The sequence below is a fragment of the Erythrolamprus reginae genome, chromosome 2 (genome assembly GCF_031021105.1).
Source record: "Erythrolamprus reginae isolate rEryReg1 chromosome 2, rEryReg1.hap1, whole genome shotgun sequence".
In the NCBI taxonomy this organism is placed as follows: Eukaryota; Metazoa; Chordata; class Lepidosauria; order Squamata; family Dipsadidae; genus Erythrolamprus; species Erythrolamprus reginae.
In genome coordinates this window covers 314,594,191-314,618,241 of record NC_091951.1, presented here as the reverse complement: position 1 = coordinate 314,618,241, position 24,051 = coordinate 314,594,191, and the positions used below count along the sequence as shown (strand labels likewise).

The window sequence follows — 24,051 nt, the reverse complement described above, 5'->3', positions numbered from 1 at the left end:
AACTTGGAGTTATATTGTGTTGTTTAAGTGTTCCCTTTATTTTTTTGAGCAGTGTATAAATCGTAAGGATACAAGCAACAAGTTACAGTCATAAGTGGGAGGAGATGAGTGATGGGAATGATGAGAAGACTTTTATTTATTTATTTATTTATTTACTTATTTACTTAGTCAGTCAAGTACTTATGGGTAGTATACAAAATATATAACAATGTTTATATACAGTACATGATACTAGCAAGAGAGAAACATTAGGACAGGGGACGGAAGGCACTTTGGTGCACTTATGCACGCCCCTTAGTGACCTCTTAGGAATCGGGAGAGGTCAACAGTGGATAGTCTAAGGCAGGGGTAGGCAAAGTTGGCTCTTCTATGACATATGAACTTCAACTCCCAGAATGCCTGAGCTAGCATGATTGGCTCAGGAATTCTGGGCGTTGAAGTCCACAAGTCATAGAAGAGCCAAATTTGCCTACTCCGGTCTAAGGGTAAAGTTTTGGGGGTTAGTAATAGTACTAATAATGCTAACTATTACTTAGTAATAACTAATAGTAGTAGTAATGCAGCCTTAATGAATAAAAGTTATTCAATTTCTCTCCCGCCGCAGCGGACCGTCTGAAACGGATACACAAATGGCACAGGAGAAGAGGAAAATTAAACTGTTGCTGGGGTTTTTTGGGGGGGGGGATGCTCCCCGGAACGCATGGAGAGAAAGGGGGGAAGGAAAAGAAGCAGGGACGCTGCTAAGGAAGTGACGTCTTCCACGTGGGGAGTTAAAGCGGAAGCTTCTCAGGTGGACCGCAGGACTCTTGGTTCTCAAAGGGCATCTGGTTACGACCAATACCCGTGGCGTTATCTTATGGTTTATCCGATGCATCGCTTTCCATAGCCCGAAGTGTTTTCTGTAGACACTATAAGCCTGTTCTTATATAACAGCGATTTACATGGTTTAGGCTGGTCGGTGAATATGCTGCGCAGTACAAGAAAAATGATTGTGCTCCCACTGCAAGGGGTACGTTTATATGGCATAGTTTTTCAACAGGAGTATGAAAATGAAAAAAAAAAAGAGGAATTGAAACAATATTATGCACGTCCCTTAATATTGCACGGATAAAATAGGGGTTGTGATACTGCGGGGTATGTCTGTGCAGTGATGTATCACAAAAGACCCAAAATATAATCTAGAATAAATTGGGGTATTTCTTTAGTAAACCTGCAATATGCTATTAATACTTGTTATTAACCATATTTTTAGTAATGATTGTTTTGATGGGTATTTTTATCTTCAAAGTGTGCACGTTGCAGAAAAGCAAGAATTGTCACTATGAAATGCTTCAAAGACATTTTGAATCTTCGAAGAAATTACAGTAATCCAGCAGGTAATTTCTTGACAAAGGTAATCCGAAATCTATATTGCTTTGACTCTAGTATGGGGGTAGGCAAAGTTGGCTCTTCTATGATTTGTGGACTTCAGCTCCCAGAATTCCTGAGCCAATCATGCTAGCTCTGGAATTCTGGGAGTTGAAGTCCACATGTCATAGAAGAGCTAACTTTGCCTACCCCTGCTCTAGTACACTGCTATAAAGATAAAGAAATAGTTTGAATATCGCCATCATTCCACTCAGACACTATTATATTTTTATTGCTTTTTGTTACAGTGAAATTCTGCAGCCAAAAGAAGATAAAAAGTTTCTAATTTTTCAGGTTAATACCTGATAGTCTTTGAAATATTTTAAAAGATATTCAACATGGTCCTGTAACAATACCTTTTTATCCAGAATGCATGCAGCACAATATATCTATATACATACTGTTTATAGGGAATAAATCCTCTGTGAGTCCTAGTTATGTAAGTAGTGAATTTATATATTAATATTTTTGCTAAATATAGTGGTTTATCAAGTCTAATTGCTGATAATTTTTGTGATAAAATGAATTTAGACATTCTTTCCCACATTCCAGATTAAATAACATTTTTAGAATAGACAGTGTTGTTTATTTTTTTTGAAATGGAAAAAGAGGAACTTCCTCCAATAGCAGAGTATTTCCGGTTGGAGCCTGCATGTACTGTAAACATGATGCTTTCTATTTATTAAGATAACTACAAATGTAAATGTCAACAGCTTTTCTATTTCACAGGTGAAATAAAATCTTTACGTTCTGTTTTAACTCCACCAATATCTAAGTAAGTAATAAGTTTTTTTATATAGTATGTAAAAACTAGCAAGACGCCCTTGGTTATAAGACTGGAAAACTCATTTGGCAACAAATGTTTAAGATTCTTTGTATGTTGTGTGTAAAATTGTAATACATTTAATAAAATGATAACTTGATGCTAAATGGGGGGAAAATCATCTTTTTCTTTAGGATTCGCAACATAGGTATAATGGCCCACATAGATGCAGGAAAAACAACAACTACAGAAAGAATGCTCTATTATTCTGGTTACACAAGAAGCCTTGGAGGTTAGTGATGTGAGAAATAAGAAAAAAATTATTTTTCATATCAGTTAAAAATATTTTTTATTTTCTTCACATTTAAACTTTCTGTTTAAGCATATTCAACAGAATCCTACATCTCAGAAAAACTAGATATAATTGCACATAATTTATTTCTAGCTTTGCTATCCCTTTCAAGAGTTCAGCTGGCCTGCTCCCTCTTCCTACTATCTTAGAGGTGAACTTTTCTTTAAAGAAGGGAGACAGCTATCATTACCAAGACAAAATGCTATCTCTGAACTTGCAAGCTCCCTGCATAGGCTTAGAAATCTTTGAGACAGAGAAAGCTGGAATGCAAAACCCTTTCTCAGAGATTTGCTAAGACCAGTACCTGACCTGAGCAAATAGCATTGTGAGTTAGCATGATCTGTGAACTCATTTTTGTTTGTTTCTGGAAAATGAAACTTTAATTTGGTTTTCTGTCTTCTTTCCCTGTCTTCTCCTCTGAGTTGCATTTCTTAGCTTGCAAATCTCATGTTTCTAAATAAGGGCTACGGATGCATTGACTTTTTTCATTCCTCCTCACCAGCCATGTAGCAATTAAAAGGACTGGTGTGTGTGTGTTGATATTCAATATTTATTTATAGTTGGGTAACTTATCATCCTACATTTCTTGCAAGAGATAGTCCAGGAGATAGGTGGTCCAAGAGATAGAGAGTGTGAGGCTGATGTCATTGTTTTTCAAAAATAAAAGCCACATTATAGGTTTCCTGTCCAACTAAATAATCAATTGGATCACCAATCGTTATATTCGATAACGCTTATTATATTACCAAGAGCTCAAGTTATTTGATTTAAAACATGCTCTTTCTATTAAACAGATGTTGATGATGGTGATACAGTAACAGATTTCATGGCACAGGAACGGGAACGGGGCATTACCATTCAATCTGCTGCTGTCACATTTGACTGGAAAGGCCATCGAATCAACCTGATAGATACGCCAGGTACCACGTCTTCTTGACTTAAGAGCACAAAGAGCTTAGGAAAATAATGGCAAAGTGATTTCATTCCCCCCCCCCCAATTATTTTATTGGGGATTATATTATGCAGGTAAAATACATACAGCTATAAAAAAGAAATACATTAAGACCTCACCTATCGCTGGTGTTACGTTCCAGACCCGGCCGCGATAGGTGAAATCCGCGATGGGGAATTTATCGACTGATAGTACTTATTTAAGTATTTATATTGTAATTGTTTGGTAAGTTTTCATTGTTTTAAGTGTTTATAAACCCTTCCCACACAGTATTTATTTTAGATACAGTATTTAAATACAGTATTTACAATTTTAGATATATATTTTTTGAAAAACCTGCCGATCAAGTTCCGCGGGCTGTTTAAATCTGCCGATCGACTTCCTCAGAAACCCGCGAACCAGAGAAGATCTGCGAATGATTTTTCTCATTAATATTTCTTGAAAACCCGCGATGAAGTGAAGCCGCAGTAGGTGAAGCGCGGTATAGCGAGGGACTACTGTACATTAAAAAAGCAAAAGGGGCTGGAAAGGAAAAAAAAGGAAGAAAAGAAAAAGGAAATAAAAATAAAAAACCTCTACTCTTTCATTGCCAATGTATAATCAACATCAATAATTTATCACTATCTCTTAAAATAGAACTATTTCTTCTTTCCATATTTCCCCCCATGTTTCTATAAACCCATCTCCAGAACCTCATTGCTCTTTATTAAACAGCAAAAGTGCAGTAATAATTATAAATAGCTGCATAAGCATTGCACATTATATCTAGTGCAGATCCATGTTTTCCCATGCCCACCCCAGCGCCGTGAAGGGGGGGAAAATCACAAAAGTCATGCGATAGCAACATGACATTGCAAGTTTGACACCTCTGCCCAATTCCCTCCCTTCAAGTAAGCAAAATTCAATTCCACCGCAAAAACAACAGTTCTTGCTTTTTATGAAAAATCAGTTTATTTATTTATTTTTAATTAATTAATTAATTGGATTGGATTGGATTGGATTTGTATGCCCTCTCTGAACACTCAGGGCGGCTCACAACAACAGAACAATACAAATCCAATGGTTAAAAACAATTTAAAACCCTTAATATAAAAAACAATCATACGTCGCATACAAACTATACGTAAAGCGGGAACAGCCCAGGGGAATCATTTTCCCTATGCCTGACGGCAGAGGTGGGTTTTAAGAAGTTTGCCAAAGGCAAGGAGGGTGGGGGCAATCCTAATCTCTGGGGGGAGTTGGTTCCAGAGGGGGCCGCCACAGAGAAGGCTCCTCCCCTGGGTCCCGCCAGACCACATTGTATCGTCGAAGGGACCCGGAGAAGGCCCACTCTGTGGAATCTAACCGGTCGCTGGGATTCATGCGGCAGAAGGCGGTCTCGGAGATATTCTGGTCTGATGCCATGAAGGGCTTTATAGGTCATAACTAACAATTTGAATTTTGACCGGAAAGTGATCGGCAACCAATGCAGACTGCGGAGTGTTGGTGTGACATGAGCATACCTGGGGAAGCCCATGATTGTTCTCGCAGCTGCATTTTGCACGATCTGAAGTTTCCGAACACTCTTCAAAGGTAGCCCCATGTAGATCCAGTTACATGGAGCACATATGAGTGATTTGACAATGTCTCTTTGACTTCAGAGAGATTTCCACCACCTGATTCCTGCAGTTGGTCACTTTCTTAGCTGCAATGTGTTCCTCATTCCTTTTTAGAGAAATGTCAGTTTGGCATTAGGCTCGCTGGAAGTGTCATGGCAAAGTGATTCCAGAGGGCAATGAGTAGTATACATGATTCTTCAAGAGGAGGGCAGTCAACTCAGCACACCATTTTTGGGTTGTTGTTTTTCGGCTAACCATTTCCTAAGGCAGTGATGGCGAACCTATGGCACGGGTGCCATAGGTGGCACACGGAGCCATGTCTGCTGGCACGCAAGCTGTTGCCCTAACTCAGCTCCAACGTGCATGTGTGCTGGCTGGCTGATTTTTGGCTCGCACAGAGGCTCCGGGAGGGTGTTTTTGGCTTCTAGAGAGCCTCTGGTGGGATGGAGGAAGGCGTTTTTACCCTCCTCTGGCTGCAGAGAAGCCTTTGGAGCTTGGGGAGGGTAAAACACGAGCCTAATGGGCCTACCAGAAGTTGGGAAAAACAGGCCGTTTCCGGTCTCCAGAGGGCCTCTGGGGTGTAGGGGAAGCTGTTTTCGCTCTCCCTAGGCATTGAATTATGGGTGTGGGCACATGCGCAATAGCACACGTGTACGTTGTTTCGGCACCCAAGGAAAAAAAGGTTGTTATCACTGTCCTAAGGTCTATGTGAATCCTTACATAATGTGCTTTTAAAAAACCCCTTTTAATGAAATAGTTTTACAGTAATAAAAGATAATGTTGCAAAACAAAATATTACAAAATAAAAACACTTTACCTTCCTGTGTGGACTAAACTTTAGGTCATGTGGACTTTACTGTGGAGGTGGAACGATCCTTACGAGTGTTGGATGGGGCAGTGGCTGTTTTTGATGCTTCAGCCGGTGTGGAGGTAAAAATGACTCTGCCATCTTCACTTCATGCCTTGGATATACTTAAGGATGAGAATTTAAGACTTATTCCCATTAGCAAATGGCTCCCTTTACTTGCATCTCTGCAAGAAATATGTTGGAGGGAAAAATGTTGTGGCCAAAATCTGGTTTACTTAAAACAACCGAATCACTTAGACATAAAGTTTTTTAAGTGTGTAAACAGTAAACAGTGTATACTGAGCTTCTAGCAAAGCATTGGCACATAGCTTAGCAGCCCTGAGCAAAAATAGAGCCATAGCTTATTTATCTTTGATGTATTTCATTTTAAGAGAAGACAAAAGAAAGGGTAAACACAATGTAAACTACAGCATAATGACAGCCTTATTTATCAATTCTAAGGTCAGCATGGCAGCTATACTATCTCAGTGAACATAAACAATTAATTTATTCTATTTTTTTAATGCCGCCTTTCTCCTTAGACTCAGGGTGGCTTACAACATGTTAGCAATAGCACTTTTTAACAGAGCCAGCCTATTGCCCCCACAATCCAGGTCCTCATTTTACCCACTTCAGAAGAATGGAAGACTGAGTCAAACTTGAGCCAGTGATGAGATTTGAACAGCTGACCTACAGATCTAGCAGTCAGCTTTAGTGGCCTGCAGTACTGCACTCTACCCATTGCACCACCTTGGCTCATTGGTTTAGTTTACTGTACCTTTGGTTCCTATGTGATTTCCCCCCCGCCCCCCCCAGTTCATCCTAAATATCATACACACAAATATGGGGAGTAATATCCGAATGGCTGGATATATAGTGTGGGCAGAGTCTGTGTCCAAAAATTCACATTAAGTAACAAAAAGGAAATATAGTTCACGTGATGGAAGAAATTGGGAAATAGATAGCTTTGATTAAAGAAAAGACTGACCAATTTTCTGCTTGAAAGCTACTGAGAGAAACTGAAAGAAATGAAATCTTGATTTGGGGATGTTATGGTTAGAATTATGATTATAATAATAATACTGTAGACCAGGGGTTTCCAAACTTGGTAACTTTAAGACTTGTGGACTTCAACTCCAGAGTGGTTAATTTTAAACTAAGAGTTAGATGTATTTTTATATCTACTGAAGAAAGTTAAGACCATTCTGTTTTTCTTTTCCCTTGCTCTTTCTTTCCATGTAATGTTTTTATTGAGTTATAAAGTAAAATAAGATACAAAATACAAACATAAATAAGAAAACAGTGGGGAGAAAGTGAGTGAAGAGAAGTGAGGAAGGATAAGAAAAAAAGAAAGAAAAAGAAACTTTGACTTCCGATTTTTTCCATTGTAGTAAAATAAGACCATTAATATCTAGTCACAAGTTTTTGTTTTTTCATAATACAAGCAAGCCATTTCTGTAAAGATCTATCAGTCTAATTAGTAAAACCCCAAATTACAGTTTCATTCTTTTCCACTTCAAACTCAAAGTTCAGAAGAGGTCTCCAAGTAGAAACAATATTGATATTCCTTTGCTCTTTTTTGTTGCAGCTGTTCCTTGCTTTCAGTTTGACTTTTCTTTCTTTTCAATTCCTTTTTTTGGGGGGGCTTGTTTACTTTTTATTCATGTTTTAAAATTTAATTAAAAATATATTAAAAAACAAGGAAAAAGCACAGTGCATCCGGACCTCTGGAATTTCAAGTATCCTAAATATTCTCTTTCATTACGGAGAGATTCAGGTTTCACGGGGACAAATTCATGTTATTTTAAACTTTTTCTCCCCAGTTCAAAACGCAGTTTTTCTTTTCTCTTTGTGGGGGAGGTGATGCACATGTACACATGAACAAAGACCATGTAGCTATAGAAGGTTAGGTAAAACAACTTACTCGTCACATGCTTCCCTCGACAAATACTTACATAAGTTTCCCCTGTATGGTACAGTATCTTTTAAGAACTGTTATGATGCATAATCAGCATACCGAAGCAGTTTCAATTTCTGCAGACCATTGTGCCCTAAGCCTTACAGAATGGGTTATTTGTACTCAGATCTAACAGGGCATTATTTGTGTGACACCAGAAGAAACATTTTCCTGCATTTAATCACAGGCTTTTTAGCCCAGTAATATCTACCATTTTGGTAGCTTCTCTTGGAATTTGCCCGCAGGACATCACCTATCTTTGTATCTTTCTACAGTACTTGGAAACTATACATTTCTGAATGTTGTGTTTAGATAGGCAGTGATATTGATATGTCATGGCTTTTTTTTTAAAAAAAGTGACTGGAAATTCTTAAGCTTTAGTTTAGTACTATCAATGAAGTGATTTGTTACAATTTATCTTTGCTGACTTAACTTCTAATATGATGGAAAATATTCCTTTTTTCTATCTCATTTATTCTTAGGTTTTGTATTATATTGCCTGTTCCCTTTTTTTAAAAAAGTTCCCTTTTTAAAAAAAAATATTTTTCAAAGTTGGGTTTCTTTAACTTTGTAATTCTTAGAAACATAGAAGTCTGACGGCAGAAAAAGACCTCATAATCCATCTAGTCTGCCCTTATACTATTTTCTGTATTTTATCTTAGGATGGATATATGTTTATCCCAGGCATGTTTAAATTCAGTTACTGTGGATTTATCTACCACATCTGCTGGAAGTTTGTTCCAAGGATCTACTACTCTTTAGTAAAATAATATTTTCTCATGTTGCTTTTGATCTTTCCCCCAACTAACTTCAGATTGTGTTCCCTTGTTCTTGTGTTCTCTTTCCTATTAAAAACACTTCCCTCCTGGACCTTATTTAACCCTTTAACATAGTTAAATGTTTCGATCATGTCCCCCCTTTTCCTTCTGTCCTCCATACTATACAGATTGAGTTCATTAAGTCTTTCCTGATACGTTTTATGCTTAAGACCTTCCACCATTCTTGTAGCCCATCTTTGGACCCGTTCAATATTGTCAATATCTTTTTGTAGGTGAGGTCTCCAGAACAAATTAAAGTAGAAGCCTTTAATTTGGGTTACTGGGAAATACCAGACTTTTCATCTATTTGTCTACTGCAGTCTACATTTCATGCCTTCCTTATGTTAGTCCATAGCCCATTATAGATTTTCTATTAAATTCATCGTATTGCAAATTTCACATGTAACAACAGGGTCCCCCACCCTTTGAATATCATGGAAATAAATATTTACATATTTGTAAGGGACAGAAAACTTCCGTTGGACAGAAATGATTAATGCTGAACATTTTTGCTTAGGCACAATCTCTGACAGTCTGGAGGCAAGCAGACAAACACCAAATACCCAGAATTTGTTTTTTAAACAAGATGGACAAACACGGAGCAAGGTACCAACATAACTATTACTTTTCAGGACAGAGATAAAAAGGAAGTCTACAACAATGAGTGATAGGCTATTACTGAATTTTATAACTTAATAACTAATCAGTGAAGATATTTCACTTCTGAACTGAATTGAATTGAATAAGCTTCTTGGATGAGAAGTAAACATTTTTAAAAGGAAAAAGAAGAAATTTGAATTGTCTTTTGGTAAAAACACATTTGGGGAAAATCTTGTGCAAGCATATTGGCCAAATAATAGTGTCTTATTTTTGTAGCTGTTGTATTTGGACGTTTGGAGAAAAGAATAATTTAATGGTTAAAGAAATTTAACTATTCTCTCTAAAACAGTCATATTTTGTCTTTAGTTTCATCCATTCAGTTGACAGTATCAAGCAAAAGTTGAAAGTGAAGCCTTTACTTCTACAGGTAATTTTAGAAAGTGAAAAACATTTATTAGTTAAGGTAATCTTAATTTTGCAACTGCCTTGTTTAATGGTTATTTGCAGTTACACAGATGGAAAAGTAATTTTACAACTGAGCCTAATGTTTATGACCTTTGGAAGTCGGTAAAGCTGAATAAAATCATAAGTACAGTCATGGTTTCATTTTGTGACCACTTGGCTTAAATGAATTTCCAATCCCAGTTGAAATGCTAAATGAGGTCTACCTATTACTACTTTATAGTTTGCATACTATACTCTGCCGTCAGGCATGGAGGAACTGAGACATCTCCCCTTGCCTATGTAGTTTTATGTATGGTATGTTTGTGTGTATGCTTTTTAAATAATGGGGGTTTTAGGCTTTTGATGTTAAATCTAAGTCAGTGTAATTGCAGGTGGGCATTCCACTTCTTCTTTACATTAATTGGTTTTTGTTTGGCATTACTGTTATTATTTGAATTTATATCTATTGTGTTTCATGGGCAGCTTGATAAATTATCTGGTGTTTATTAGAGTCGCTGAACACTACTCCTAGCTTAATTTCTTCTCAAGCTATCAGCATGACAGTAATATCAGCTGCTAGGAAATGAATGGCTGTTGGCTAGCCACTGAGACAACCGGAATAAAACTAGCAGCACAATGTAGTCCTCTCTACTCAGGGGATTTGTCTGTTATATAAGAAGTGGAAACTATGATTCAAAAGTGATTCTGATCATTTTTAAACAAGTCAGCAACAAAATTACAAGTTGGCTTCTTTATTCAGAGTTATTTTGAAGTTATTTTTAGGTCGCACAGAGTTGGCCTTCTTCCGGTCCCGTCGACTAAAGAATGTCGGCTGGCGGGACCCAGGGGAAGAGCCTTCTCTGTGGCGGCCCCAACCCTCTGGAACGAGCTCCCCCCAGAGATTAGGATTGCCCCCACCCTCCTTGCCTTTCGTAAACTCCTTAAAACCCACCTCTGTCGTCAGGCATGGGGGAACTGAGATATCTCCTCTTACCTATGTAGTTTTATGTATGGTATGTTGTATGTATGATTTTTAAATAATGGGGCTTTTAGACTTTTAATGTTAGATTTATTATTATAGACTTTTAATATTAGATTTGTTATTGTATATTGTTTTATCACTGTTGTGAGCCGCCCCGAGTCTGCGGAGAGAGGCGGCATACAAATCTAATAAATAATAATAATAATATTGGTGGATTATAAAGTTTGTGGGATGACACCCAATTGTACATCTCAACACTGTGCTAACTGAGTGATGCCTTCAATATACTATCCAAATGTCTGGAGATTCTATGGGTCTTCATGGGTTTCTGTCAAGATAGATTGGTGGGGGTGTTCCTTTAGAAACATAGAAGATTGACGGCAGAAAAAGACCTCATGGTCCATCTTATACTATTTCCTGTATTTTATCATAGGATGGATCTATGTTTATCCCAGGCATGTTTAAATTCAGTTACTGTGGATTTACCAACCACGTCTGCTGGAAGTTTGTTCCAGGCATCTACTACTCTTTCAGTAAAATAATATTTTCTCTTTAGATGTGGGAACTCCACTTGACATTTGGATGGGGTTGTACTTCCCAATTGAGAATTTATATGCAATTTGGGGGCTGACGGCTCCTGCTCAAAAGATTGTGTCTGCCTCCCTGGTTTGACAGTCACTTCGGACAATCAATAATAATAATAATAATAATAATTATTAGATTTGTATGCTGCCCCTCTCTGAGGACTATCCTGCGGATGCCGCAAAGTCCCTGTGAGGAACAGGGTCTTCAGAGGGACTTAGGGCAACCCAGACGCGTGGGGTCACTCACAAATTCGAATCCTAGAAAGAAAACTTGGACACATTTTTCTCTGGGTGAAATGACACAGTTTTGGGCCGTGCACTTCCTTTTATTGGGGAGAATATGCAAATTGGGTAAGGTTATACGTATACGTCAAGTGGTATACAAACATCCTATAACATGACTCTAAGATATGACACAACTTCCGAGTCCTTCCTATCTACATATGGCACGTAACTAGCTTCTACTGAACAAATGTCTCTCATGGTCAATTTCCTGGGATCTTTGTTGTGAATATGGTTATCTCCTGTTTACCACAAAGCAAGGTCTTTTATTGCTGCTTTCGTCCTGTTTATCCCAGGAAATGTAAATATGCATCCTTTTATCACACAGTTCACATCCTGCTGACACATTCTTGTTATTCAAGGGGGGCTGCCATGAACCGCTTTATGGCCAGTCGCTTCCTCAAGCAGAGTTCACCAGAAATGCAGACTTATCTTATGTGGTTGTTACGTTCAGTCATATTCTGGCTAATGAAGTCGGAGTGTCTGAGGCATTTATGTCAGAAGTCCAGATATCAAATCCTATCCTAACATTATATGGCAGCTACACTATCCACCCCAGAATTCTATTTAAATGGGACTTCCCTTAAAACCTATTTGGAAGCTACCATTGGTCCAGAATGTAGTGGCATGATTGTGTGTACATCCCTCTGTATTTGAGGAACTGTTTGTCTTCTGTGGTTTCTGTCTGTCTGTTAAGGTCAAGCAATTGATGTGTTTTGGGTCCCTTCAATTAAACAATGCCATCTATAGACACAGGAAGCATTTTTTTCTCTGTTGTTATGCCTGCTTTTGGGAATGGTGTTTCTGCAGAGAACCATATGCCACAATGCCATCTGGCGGGACCCAGGGGAAGAGCCTTCTCCGTGGCGGCTCCGACTCTCTGGAATCAGCTCCCTCCAGAGATCAGGGCTGCCCCCACCCTCCTTGCCTTTCGTAAGCTCCTCAAAACCCACCTCTGTCGTCAAGTGTGGGGGAACTGAGACATCTCCCCCTGCCTATGTAATATTTGTGTATGATAGGATTGTATGTATGTTTTTATATATTGGGGTTCCTTGTTTTTAGATTTTTAAATGCACTATTGTTATTTTTTAGGTTTTTGATTATTAGATTTGTTATTATATATTGCCTTATCACTGTTGTGAGCCGCCCCGAGTCTACAGAGAGGGGAGGCATACAAGTCTAATAAATAATAATAATAATAATAATAATAATAATAATAATAATAATAATATACCCTTTTAAAAATGAAATTGATGGAGTATGAAGAGGTCTTTTTAATGGGCTCTGGTTGTCTATTGACTTCAGATACTTAATTATTAATTAATACTTAAATTAATTATTGGACTTCAGATACTTAATAAATAATATTTAATGTTACTTTGGTACTACTGTGCCTTTCCTTACTGACACTGATAGTTTTTAAATATATTTTTTTGTATAGTTGCCAATTGGAGAAGAAAAATCTTTTAGAGGAATCGTTGATGTGGTGACCAAGGACCAACTTCTCTGGAATGCTGTCACTGGATTGGACGATGGAAAGACCTTTAAGCAGAAATCTTTGGAAGAAGCTGGCGATCTTAACTTATTAAGAAATGCCAATGATGCAAGACATACCTTAATAGAACAAGTAAAGTTCTAAAGTAAATACATAAGACACATGAGAATTTAATTTAAAAGTATGGATGCCCTTCAAATGTGTGGACTTTAGTTCCCAGAACTCTCAACAAAAGCATTGCTGATTAGAGATTTGGGGGAATTGGTGCACACATTTGGAAAATAAATAATTCAGGAAAAGCTGAGCTGGAAATAATGAAATACAAGCCAGAGATGATGGGCTAAGTTTATTGGACCTTGCTGTACAGCAGAGGTCCCCAAACTTGGCAACTTTTTTTTCTTACTTACTGAAGTGATGGCGAACTTTTTTTCCCTCGGGTGCCGAAAGAGTGCGTGCGCGTGTTATCGCACAGGCGCGAGTGGCCACACCCATAATTCAATCCCTGGGGAGGGCAAAAACCACTTCCCCCATTCCCCCAGAGGCCCTCTAGAGGCCGGAAAATTCCTGTTTACCAACTTCTGGTGGGCCCAATAGGCTCCTGTTTTGGCCTCCTCAGGCTCTAAAGGCTTTCCTGGAGCTGTGGTAGGGTAAAAATGTCCTCCCCCTTCCCCCCGGAGAATCTCTGGAAGCCAAAAATGCCCTCCCAGAGCCTCTATGTGAGCCAAAAATCAGCTGGCTGGCACACATGCACGTTGGAGCTGAGCTAGGGCAACAGCTCGCGTGCCAGCAGATATGGCTCCGTGTGGCACCCGTGGTATTATTATTATTATTATTATTATTATTATTATTATTATTATTATTATTATTATTTAGATTTGTATGCTGTCCCTCTCCGAAGACTCGGAGCGGCTCACAACAAAACAGTACAAATCCAATTGATTAAAACAATTAAAAACCCTTCATGTAAAAAGCAATCACACATCTCATATAAACCATACATAATCTCTGGAGCAACGGCAATCTCTGGAGCAACGAGTCTACGTAGGCAAAGGCTCTCCCTGGCTATAATAGCCACTCCTCCCCCCCTCTTCCCTGAGGTCGAGGCTGATGCCATACCTGAAACCTGGCAGGGCAGATTTCAGAGAGAGGAACTCCTTCCTCTGGGCCCAGCCAGGTTTCAGTCACACATGCCAGGTCGGCCTCCTCCGCCATAAGTTCGTCATCACTGCCCTACTGGGTCTTCGCAGACCTTGGGCCCGACCTCCCATCCACTGGGTTTCTGGAGGCCTTGGGACTGTTTCCAACTTTATTGAGCCCTACAGCCTCCTCTTCACCTCTTATCACCACTCACTTCTCCCAGAAGCAGGTACCATATTTAGTGAATTCCACCTTTAAAAGAAAATCCTTTTTAGCCCATGTAAGACTGTGATTCTGTTCAGTGAGGCCTTCAATAAAAAATGCCCCTTGGCTACTTGTGAAACTTATCCTGAGATATGTTATTCTTTTGGTCACTATTTTATTATTGTTACTGAATCAGTTTTGGCTGCCATGGGCATTTTTGAGGCACAATAGTGCTCCATGTTTCTTTAGGTGCATTGGTGCTGCCCTCTGGTGTAGGAGATTTGTAACTACATATGCGTAAATAAGGATACTTTTACGCAAGCAGTTATGGGAATTCATATTTTCAAATCGTTACATTAATAACACGACCTTTATATCTTTATTTCATTAAGAAACAAGCAGACCTAACATCAATAACGTGAAATGTTAACCGTTTGGAAATGCATTATCTTTTAAAGGTTGCAGACTTGGATGATGAATTTGCTGAATTGGTCCTTGGAGAATTCAGTGAAAATTTTGATTCATTACCAGCTGATGAGGTCTGTGCCTTGACTCATTCATCATGTAAACTGGATTTTATATATGAAAATATACTTGTATTGAAATAAAAAGAGCCATTGGCCTCTTTTCCAATAGAGTTGGCCGTAGATTAAAATAAAATACTTTCTTTGCATAATAACAATATTCCTCAAGTTTGAGGTAACCATAATGACAGGTGAGGAAATAATAATGACTTGAATCAGATAGGATTGTAGAATATGTAATGGTAAAAGGAAATCTAAATTAGATTTTCTGTGTCAATTGACTGCTTAAACCACCTCTCTGGATCAAATCACCTGAAGTGGATGTTAAGCTATTTTAGCTGGTATATGAAATGTAGCAAATATTTTAGAATTATTACAAAAGACAAAACTACCCACCCCTTTCAAATTGACCAATTGTTGTCAGTATTTCAGTCTTGTTTAAAAAAATACATTCAAAAAACACAAAATGGTTCACAGAAAGCTTGGATTTGCAATATGTCAAAGAGTCCATGTCCTTTGAACAGAAGAAGAGATTTGCAAGTAGCCTGGGAGATGGTTAGACTTGCTAGAGGAGTGGTACAAAGTTTGTTAACGACTAGTCAGTTATTTTAAGACAGTGTTTCTCAATTATTTTCTGTTTTGCCCCCCCCCCCCCCAGAAGAAGTAAACATTTCGTGCGCCCCCAAGTGGCTTATCAGCGTAATTTGAGTGTAATGTGTTTAAGTGATGCCCAAGTGGCAACAACTTGGTTCCTCAGCTACCGATATTTCTTCACAGCTTAGCCATTTGGTATGACATCATTTACGACCATGCCTTAACTAGATCGCAAGTTACAGGGAAATGTCAGGGAATTTCAAAATGCTTCCCCCTGGACACCCTGATATTGCATTGAATTGTAAGTATGCAATTAAACAAGATTTGTTTAAAATCATTGTGTCTTCTCGATTTTCTACAGCTACAGGCTGCAATACGAAGAGTAACTCTGGCTCATAAAGCAGTGCCTGTGTTTTGCGGAAGTGCATTGAAAAATAAGGGTGTTCAGCCCTTGTTAGATGCGATCACCAAGTATTTGCCTGCACCAGATGAACGCAGCTACAATTTTTTGTGAGTATGGAGTGAAGATGTAATTTCATTTGATTAAAGTAAGCAAAATGTGTACGGCAAAGAAAATTTAATATCTTAAAATTTAATATCTTGGGCAAGTAAACTGAATGTTGGAGAATTAGGAATTTATGTATGTGTGTGTGTGTATGTGTGTGTGTGTGTATGTGTGTGTGTGTATGTATTCATTCATTCATTCATTCAATTTTTATGCTGCCCTTCTCAGACTCAGGGCGGCTTACAACATGTTAGCAATAGCACTTTTTAACAGAGCCAGCATATTGCCCCCACAATCCGGGTCCTCATTTTACCCACCTCGGAAGGATGGAAGGCTGAGTCAACCTTGAGCCGGTGATGACATTTGAACCGCTGACCTACAGATCTACAGTCAGCTTCAGTGGCCTGCACTCTACCTGTTGCGCCACCCTGGATATGGAAGTCATGTTACAAACACAATGTACTGTTATTCTGCAAAAGACCACACAGCCAAGAATTCCAGGAAGCCTGATCTATTCAAAGATAGATCATGTCTCTAGGTTTTTTCTCCCCATTTACTATTTTAGTGTGATTAAGGAAATACAAATAATATATCTCCAAATGCAGCAGGAACCCCTCAATTATCATTGATTAGGTCCCACAGAGTTGGCCTTCTCTGGGTCCCATCGACAAAACAATGCCGTCTGGTGGGACCCAGGGGAAGAGCCTTCTCTGTGGTGGCCCCGGCCCTCTGGAATCAACTCCCCCCGGAGATTCAAACTGCCCCTACCCTTCTCACCTTCCATAAAATGTTGAATACTCACCTTTGCCGCCAGGCGTTGGGGGATTAATCCCTCCCTTCTTTTTTCGCTGACCTTTATTATGTTTATGTTCAGCTGGAATGAGTGTGTATGATTGTGTAACAAATAAGTTTTTATAACAATGTATTTTAAATTAGTTTTTTAAAGTTTTTAACATTAGATTTGTATTTACATTCTTTCTTTCTTTCTTTCTTTCTTTCTTTCTTTCTTTCTTTCTTTCTTTCTTTCTTTCTTTCTTTCTTTCTTTCTTTCTTTCTTTCTTTCTTTCTTTAGATTTGTATGCCGCCCCTCTCCGCAGACTCGGGGCGGCTCACAACAAAGTGCAAAAAGACAATTTATAACAAATCTAAATTTCTACTAAAAACATTTAAAAACCCCATTTCTAAACGCACATACATACACACATACCATTCATAAATTGTATATGCCCGGGGGAGATGTCTCAGTTCCCCCATGCCTGGCGACACAGGTGGGTCTTAAGGAGCTTGCGAAAGGCAAGGAGAGTAGGGGCAGTCCTAATCTCCGGGGGGAGTTGGTTCCAGAGGGTCGGGGCCGCCACAGAGAAGGCTCTTCCCCTGGGGCCTGCCAACCGACATTGTTTAGTTGACGGGACCCGGAGAAGGCCCACTCTGTGGGACCTAATTGGTCGCTGGGATTCGTGCGGCAGCAGGCGGTCTCGGAGATATTCTGGTCCAGTGCCATGAAGGGCTTTAAAGGTCATAACCAACACTTTGAATTGTGACCGGAAGTTGATCGGCAGCCAATGCAGACTGCGGAGTGTTGGTAAAACATGGGCATACCTAGGTAGGCCCATGACTGCTCTCGCAGCTGCATTCTGCACGATCTGAAGTTTCCGAACACTTTTCAAAGGTAGCCCCATGTAGAGAGCATTACAGTAGTCGAACCTCGAGGTGATGAGGGCATGAGTGACTGAGCAGTGAGTCCTGGTCCAGATAGGGCCGCAACTGGTGCACCAGGCGAACCTGGGCAAACGCCCCCCTCGCCACAGCTGAAAGATGGTTCTCTAATGTGAGCTGTGGATCGAGGAGGACGCCCAAGTTGCGGACCCTCTCCGAGGGGGTCAATAATTCCCGCCCCAGGGTAATGGAAGGACAGATGGAATTGTCCTTGGGAGGCAAAACCCACAGCCACTCCGTCTTATCCGGGTTGAGTTTGAGTCTGTTGACACCCATCCAGGCCCCAACAGCCTCCAGGCACCGGCACATCACTTCCACTGCTTCATTGACTGGACATGGGGTGGAGATGTAAAGCTGGGTATCATCAGCGTACTGATGATACCTCACCCCATGCCCTTGGATGATCTCACCCAGCGGTTTTATGTAGATATTAAATAGCAGGGGGGAGAGGACCGACCCCTGAGGCACCCCACAAGGGAGAGACCTCGGAGTCGACCTCTGACCCCCCACTAACACCGACTGCGACCGACCGGAGAGGTAGGAGGAGAACCACTGAAGAACAGTGCCCCCCACCCACAACCCCTCCAGCCGGTGCAGAAGGATACCATGGTCGATGGTATATTGTATTGCTGTTATGTTGTGAGCCACCCCGAGTCTTCGGAGAGGGGTGGCATACAAATCAAATAAAATTATTATTATCATTATTAATCATGGTGCTTTCAATGAATGAATCTGCTGCTAAATGTTAAGTATTTTTTTTCATGTCATGATTCCTAGGTGGAATAGGTGGGCTGGCTGGTTTATTTATTGATTTGATTGATTTTTCTAGGCCGGCGTATAAAGATGATCTATGTGCTCTGGCATTTAAAGTTCTTCATGACAAACAGCGTGGACCCTTGGTTTTTTTGCGCATTTACTCTGGCGCAATGAAGCCTCAATCGGCAGTGTATAATATTAACAAAAATTGCACGTGAGTTTTAAAAAAAAAATGGGTTGGTGGTGAGGAAAGGCAAATGAGCTTAAATAAATGGGTATCTCTGAGGGGATTGAAGCCTAACCCGAGTCAACCGTTGCAGAGAGAGAATGAGTCGTTTGCTCCTGCCTTTTGCCGATCAGCAGATAGAAATCTCTTCAGTAACCGCTGGCAACATTGCCCTGACTGTGGGGTTGAAACAGGTAAAAAACAAACAAAACCCCTTCTTTGATCTTTCAAACGTTGTATTTTTTTTTTTTTTAAACCTGCATCAGGATTAATTTATGGAATCAAAATAATTTTGCTGATTTTAATGTCTGTGGAGATTCGGAGTCATGATAGAAACATAGAAGATTGACGGCAGAAAAAGACCTCATGGTCCATCTAGTCTGCCCTTATACTATTTCCTGTATTTTATCTTACAATGGATATATGTTTATCCCAGGCATGTTTAAATTCAGTTACTGTGGATTTACCAACCACGTCTGCTGGAAGTTTGTTCCAAGGATCTACTACTCTTTCAGTGAAATAATATTTTCTCACGTTGCTTTTGATCTTTCCCCCAACTAACTTCAGATTGTGTCCCCTTGTTCTTGTGTTCACTTTCCTATACCTTATTTAACCCTTTAACATATTTAAATGTTTCAATCATGTCCCCCCTTTTCCTTCTGTCCTCCAGACTATACAGATTGAGTTCATTAAGTCTTTCCTGATACGTTTTATGCTTAAGACCTTCCACCATTCTTGTAGCCCGTCTTTGGACCCGTTCAATTTTGTCAATATCTTTTTGTAGGTGAGGTCTCCAGAACTGAACACAGTATTCCAAATGTGGTCTCACCAGCGCTCTATATAAGGAGATCACAATCTCCCTCTTCCTGCTTGTTATACCTCTAGCTATGCAGCCAAGCATCCTACTTGCTTTTCCTACTGCCCGACCACACTGCTCACCCATTTTGAGACTGTCAGAAATCTCTATCCCTAAATCCTTCTCTTCTGATTGTCTCAAAGGTGCTTTTTTCAAGAGGCAACTAGACTTTTTGACCACTTTGCCGATTTACTGTATTTTTTTAGAGTATAAGACACTCTGAAATATAAGATGCATCTAGATTTTGGGGATGAAAACAAGAAAAAAAAATCTGCCTCTGCCTCCAAATAATTTTCCTCCCAGCAAACACTACAGATGATGTCCACTGTTTGCTGTGTATGTCTGTGCATGTGTGCCTGACCCGTAGAAATAGCAAAGAATTAGAGAAATGTACATTATGGCAGTATATTAATGTCGGAAAGTTTTCTTAAATGTAGTCACACTAACTTCTCCCCATTATTTAAATAGGTCTACAGTGATCCCCCACTCGTTGCGAGGGTTCCGTTCCAGGACCCCCCGCAACGAGCGGGTTTTCGCGAAGTAGCGCTGCGGAAGTAAAAACACCATCTGCGCATGTGCAGATGGTGTTTTTAACTTCCGCAGCGCTAGCGAGGAGCCGAAGATTGGGGGCGGGGCGGCTGTTTTAAAAAGGCGCCGCCGACATGGGGGGCTCGCTAGCACCCCCCCGAACCCGGGTTGGGGGTTCGGGGGGGTGCTAGCGAGCCCCCCATGTTGGCGGGGACGTTTTAAAACACCCGCGCGGCTTTCAAATGAGTCCCGAAGACAAACGCAGAAGTTTGACGTTTGTCTTCGGGACTCATTGGAAAGCTCCGATCGTTTTAAAACAGTTGCGCCGTTCTCCGCTGACTCCTGGCGAACTTCCCGGGCGAAGGGCGAAGGGCGGGCGAGCGGGTGCTGGGGGGGGCTTCGCCCTCCCGCCAGCAAGAGGGGGAAGACCCAGGGAAGCCGCCCAGCAGCTGATCTGCCGGGCGCCATCTACGCATGCGTGCCCATAGAAAAAAGGGCACGCATGCGCAGATGGTGTTTTGACTTCCGGGTTGAAAAATCGCAAATTACCCTGTTCGCAATGGTCGGGGACGCAATAACCGGGGGATCACTGTACTCCAAACATGACTAAGTCAGGGTTTAACTCAGCTGCCTTCTCTTAATACTACAACAGGACACTGTTACATTTCAGATTATACTCTGTGCAGAGATGTTAAAATTGATGTGGCTTTCTAGAAGTATACATTATTATCTGCTATTTAAAAGAAGATACAGTAGCACCGGGGCTCTTCAGATCAAGGGTTTATTTTAAAAAGCAAAATTTCATTTTGTTGTCTAGACTCTAGAACAGTGATGGCAAATCTATGGCACGGGTGCCACAGGTGGCAAGCGGAGCCATATCTGCTGGCACATGAGCCATTGCCATAGCTCAGCTCCAACGTACATGTGTGTGCCAGCCAGCTGATTTTTGGCTCACGCAGGGGTTCTGGGAAGGCGTTTTTGGCTTCCAGAGAGCCTCCAGGGAGATGGGGGAGGGTGTTTTTATCCTCCCCTGGCTCCAGGGAAGCCTTTGGAGCCTGGGGAGGGCAAAACACAACCCCACTGGTGTTCTGTCGAGCTCTCTGGCAGAATCCTCCCGAAAATCCAGATACAAATTTCAGACACACACATGTTTGAAAATTCAAAACAATGTTCTTTATAATGAAAATTCACTTAAACTAAGCCCTCTTTTTGTATAGCAAAGAGCACTCGTCTCCAAACAAACTGGTAATTAGTACAAGTCCCTTATCAGTTCTGTGATACTTAGCTTGCAGCTGTGAGGCAATTCACAGTCCTTTTTCTTTCACAAAGTGAAACACCCTTTGCTCTGCTTTAGTTTCAAAGCGGGAAAAAGCAACACAACAAGGTCGAAGTCAGCAAGGCAGGCACGAAACACAACGTTCAGATAATCCTCCACAATGGCCAAACCCACACGCTGCTCTTTATAGCAGCCTCACTAATTACCACAGCCCCACCCAACCACAGGTGGCCTCATTTTCTTTGATAATAATCTCTCAGTTGTTGCTGCCTATGCATCGCTCTCCGCATGTGTGGCTGTATCATTAACTCTTGTTCTGAATCCAAGGAGGAGCTAGATAATTGATCTCCTTCTGAGCTGTCTGCCACACTCTCCTCCTCCCTGTCACTCATATCTTCTTGGTCAGAGGAGCCTTCATCAGCAGATTCCACCGGGAGCAAAACAGGCCTGCGGCATGTGGATGTCTTCCCAACATCCACAGTCCTTGGGGCAGGAGCTGGGCCAGAGCTAACCACAACAACTGGGCCCACCAGAAGTTGGAAAACAGGACATTTCTGGCCTCCAGAGGGCCTCTTGGGGATGGGGGAAGCAGTTTTTGTCCTCCCCAGGCATTGAATTATGGGCACTCGCACATCTCCAATAGCACGCCCGCACACTTTTTTGGCACCCGAGGGGAAAAAGGTTCGCTATCACAGCTTTAGAACAATAATAAAGTAGTCTTTAAAAAATAAGTTTAATAATTTGAACATTTTATAGGCATTTATAGTTATTGACTTATCTCTCTGCAGCAAACAACAACCAGTTTCAGCACAGCCTGATTAGCATAAGAACATAAAAATCTTCCTCTTCCTCTACCTCCCAGCAATTAGTCTCCTTGCAGTTTTAGTTTCACTTTCCATTTTAGCATATGCCCTGCCTGCAGCCTGAATCAGCTGATGATCGGAAAGCTGATAATCAGTTGCTTGTGCTAATCAGTCTCTCTTCTGTTTGTTGCAAGGAGGCAAATTGCTGGGAGGCAGAGGCCAAAGGGTGGGGATGGTTGGGTGGGGCTGCATTCAGTGTATAAGAAAGCACTCACATTTTCACCCTCTTTTAAGGGGGGAAAGGTGTGTCTTATACTACACAAAATACAGTAAGCTTTCTCATGAGTAAACTTGCAAAGTGGTCTAATCAAGATTTCCTGAATGTGATGCCGTTCAAATGTATGCAGACTGCAGCTCCCAAATTCTTTGGCGTATATATATTTTCTTTGAAGCTATGGAAAATGTCTAACGATACATGGAATAGCATTCGACATTTATTTTTATAAAGAGGAATAATACGTGGAAATCTTCACAAAACTTTTCTTCCATTTTTTAAAAGTGCTTTTATCGTCCAAAAATTAATTATAGCTGCAAAACAAAGGATTGGATGTGCCTGTCCTTTAATTGGGGAAAAAACAGTGTTGGATAGCCAATTAACGTTCATTGTTTTTTAATGATGGAAACCAATTGTATGCTGGCCATTCACCATGTATTTTGTTATTTGGCTTGCGTTAGAGTGCTACTGGCGACACCATTGTTTCTTCAAAAGCGTCTGCAGTGGCTGCAGCTCGTCGAGCTGGAAGACATGTAGAATCGGCAAATGGTCAAGATAAAGAAGTACAGAACCTCCTGTTAGCTGGCATTGAGATTCCTGAACCGGTCTTCTTTTGTACCATAGAGCCACCTTCCATTGCCAAACAACCAGGTGCAATTCAGTTTCTGAAATAGGAGAGTTGTGCTTGTAATCTGTGCATGGCCCTAAAGAAATGGGATGATTTGTGGTTTATTAGTAGGCACAAAAATATATTACATATATAGTAAAGGTATTGTTTACAAGATATACAATATCTCCATAATCTTACACAGTAATTATAATACAGTCCATCTCCTTGTTCTCTGTACATTGTTTTATTATTGTTGTGAGCCGCCCCGAGTCTACAGAGAGGGGCGGCATACAAATCTAATAAATAATAATAATAATGCCAGGATTCCTCACCCAGTGACCCTTGCTGAGGTCCTGGGAAACTGTAGTTCAGAAGAAGAATAGGACCACGGTCCTGTTCTCTGTACCTATTCTGATCAATTATTTGCTCCAGATCTAGACCAAGCATTGATTTGCCTGCAGCGTGAAGATCCAAGTCTGAAAGTTAAGGTCGATGCCAATACAGGGCAGGTAAGTTTTACAAGACTTATAATTGTTAAACTTATTGCTGTGTTCTAAGGCAGTGAAGGATGAGTCTCATGTAGACCCCCTCTCCTTTTTTATGGTGGTACCGTACGACCTTTCAGATGACCATGCTGAAATCTGTTAGAGGTTTACATTAGGCAAATATCGTAGTCAGTAACAGTCCTAGTCATTCACAAATACTGCATATTCTCAACACATATACAATTCAAGCTTCAATCAATATATATACAGACTAACATTAGAACACATAGTTCTTACTACACATAGTAGACCTTGCAATAAAATAGTCATATAGACAAACCAGCATAGAATCAGAGAGATATCAGGGAGAGTCTCAAAACTCTAGGCTCCAAGAGAGAGAGAGAGAGAGAGAGAGATGTTGCTGACTCCCTCTTATAGTTGATTGCAACACCAGTTCTTAAAGCAATAGTGTACTA

The 24,051-nt window shown here is 40.4% G+C and overlaps 1 protein-coding gene across 2 annotated transcripts in view; it reads left to right on the top strand.

The window, feature by feature from the left end:
- The first annotated feature begins 756 nt into the window (after positions 1 to 756).
- GFM2 (GTP dependent ribosome recycling factor mitochondrial 2) overlaps positions 757 to 24,051 on the top strand; it is a 32,368-nt gene continuing 9,073 nt past the window's right edge. Inside the window, exons 1-15 of one of the 2 annotated variants that reach the window (XM_070743158.1) lie at positions 757 to 1,009; positions 1,289 to 1,376; positions 2,137 to 2,182; positions 2,365 to 2,462; positions 3,317 to 3,442; positions 5,914 to 6,002; positions 9,212 to 9,300; positions 9,661 to 9,721; positions 13,028 to 13,213; positions 14,881 to 14,961; positions 15,902 to 16,050; positions 18,591 to 18,731; positions 18,838 to 18,937; positions 22,942 to 23,131; positions 23,523 to 23,599. In XM_070743158.1, the coding sequence (XP_070599259.1) occupies positions 965 to 1,009; positions 1,289 to 1,376; positions 2,137 to 2,182; positions 2,365 to 2,462; positions 3,317 to 3,442; positions 5,914 to 6,002; positions 9,212 to 9,300; positions 9,661 to 9,721; positions 13,028 to 13,213; positions 14,881 to 14,961; positions 15,902 to 16,050; positions 18,591 to 18,731; positions 18,838 to 18,937; positions 22,942 to 23,131; positions 23,523 to 23,599 (1,566 nt within the window). In that variant the 5' untranslated portion in view covers positions 757 to 964. Of the gene's footprint in view, positions 1,010 to 1,288; positions 1,394 to 2,136; positions 2,183 to 2,364; positions 2,463 to 3,316; positions 3,443 to 5,913; positions 6,003 to 9,211; positions 9,301 to 9,660; positions 9,722 to 13,027; positions 13,214 to 14,880; positions 14,962 to 15,901; positions 16,051 to 18,590; positions 18,732 to 18,837; positions 18,938 to 22,941; positions 23,132 to 23,522; positions 23,600 to 24,051 lie in introns of those variants that run through there. The other variant, XM_070743159.1, reaches the window with a different exon arrangement.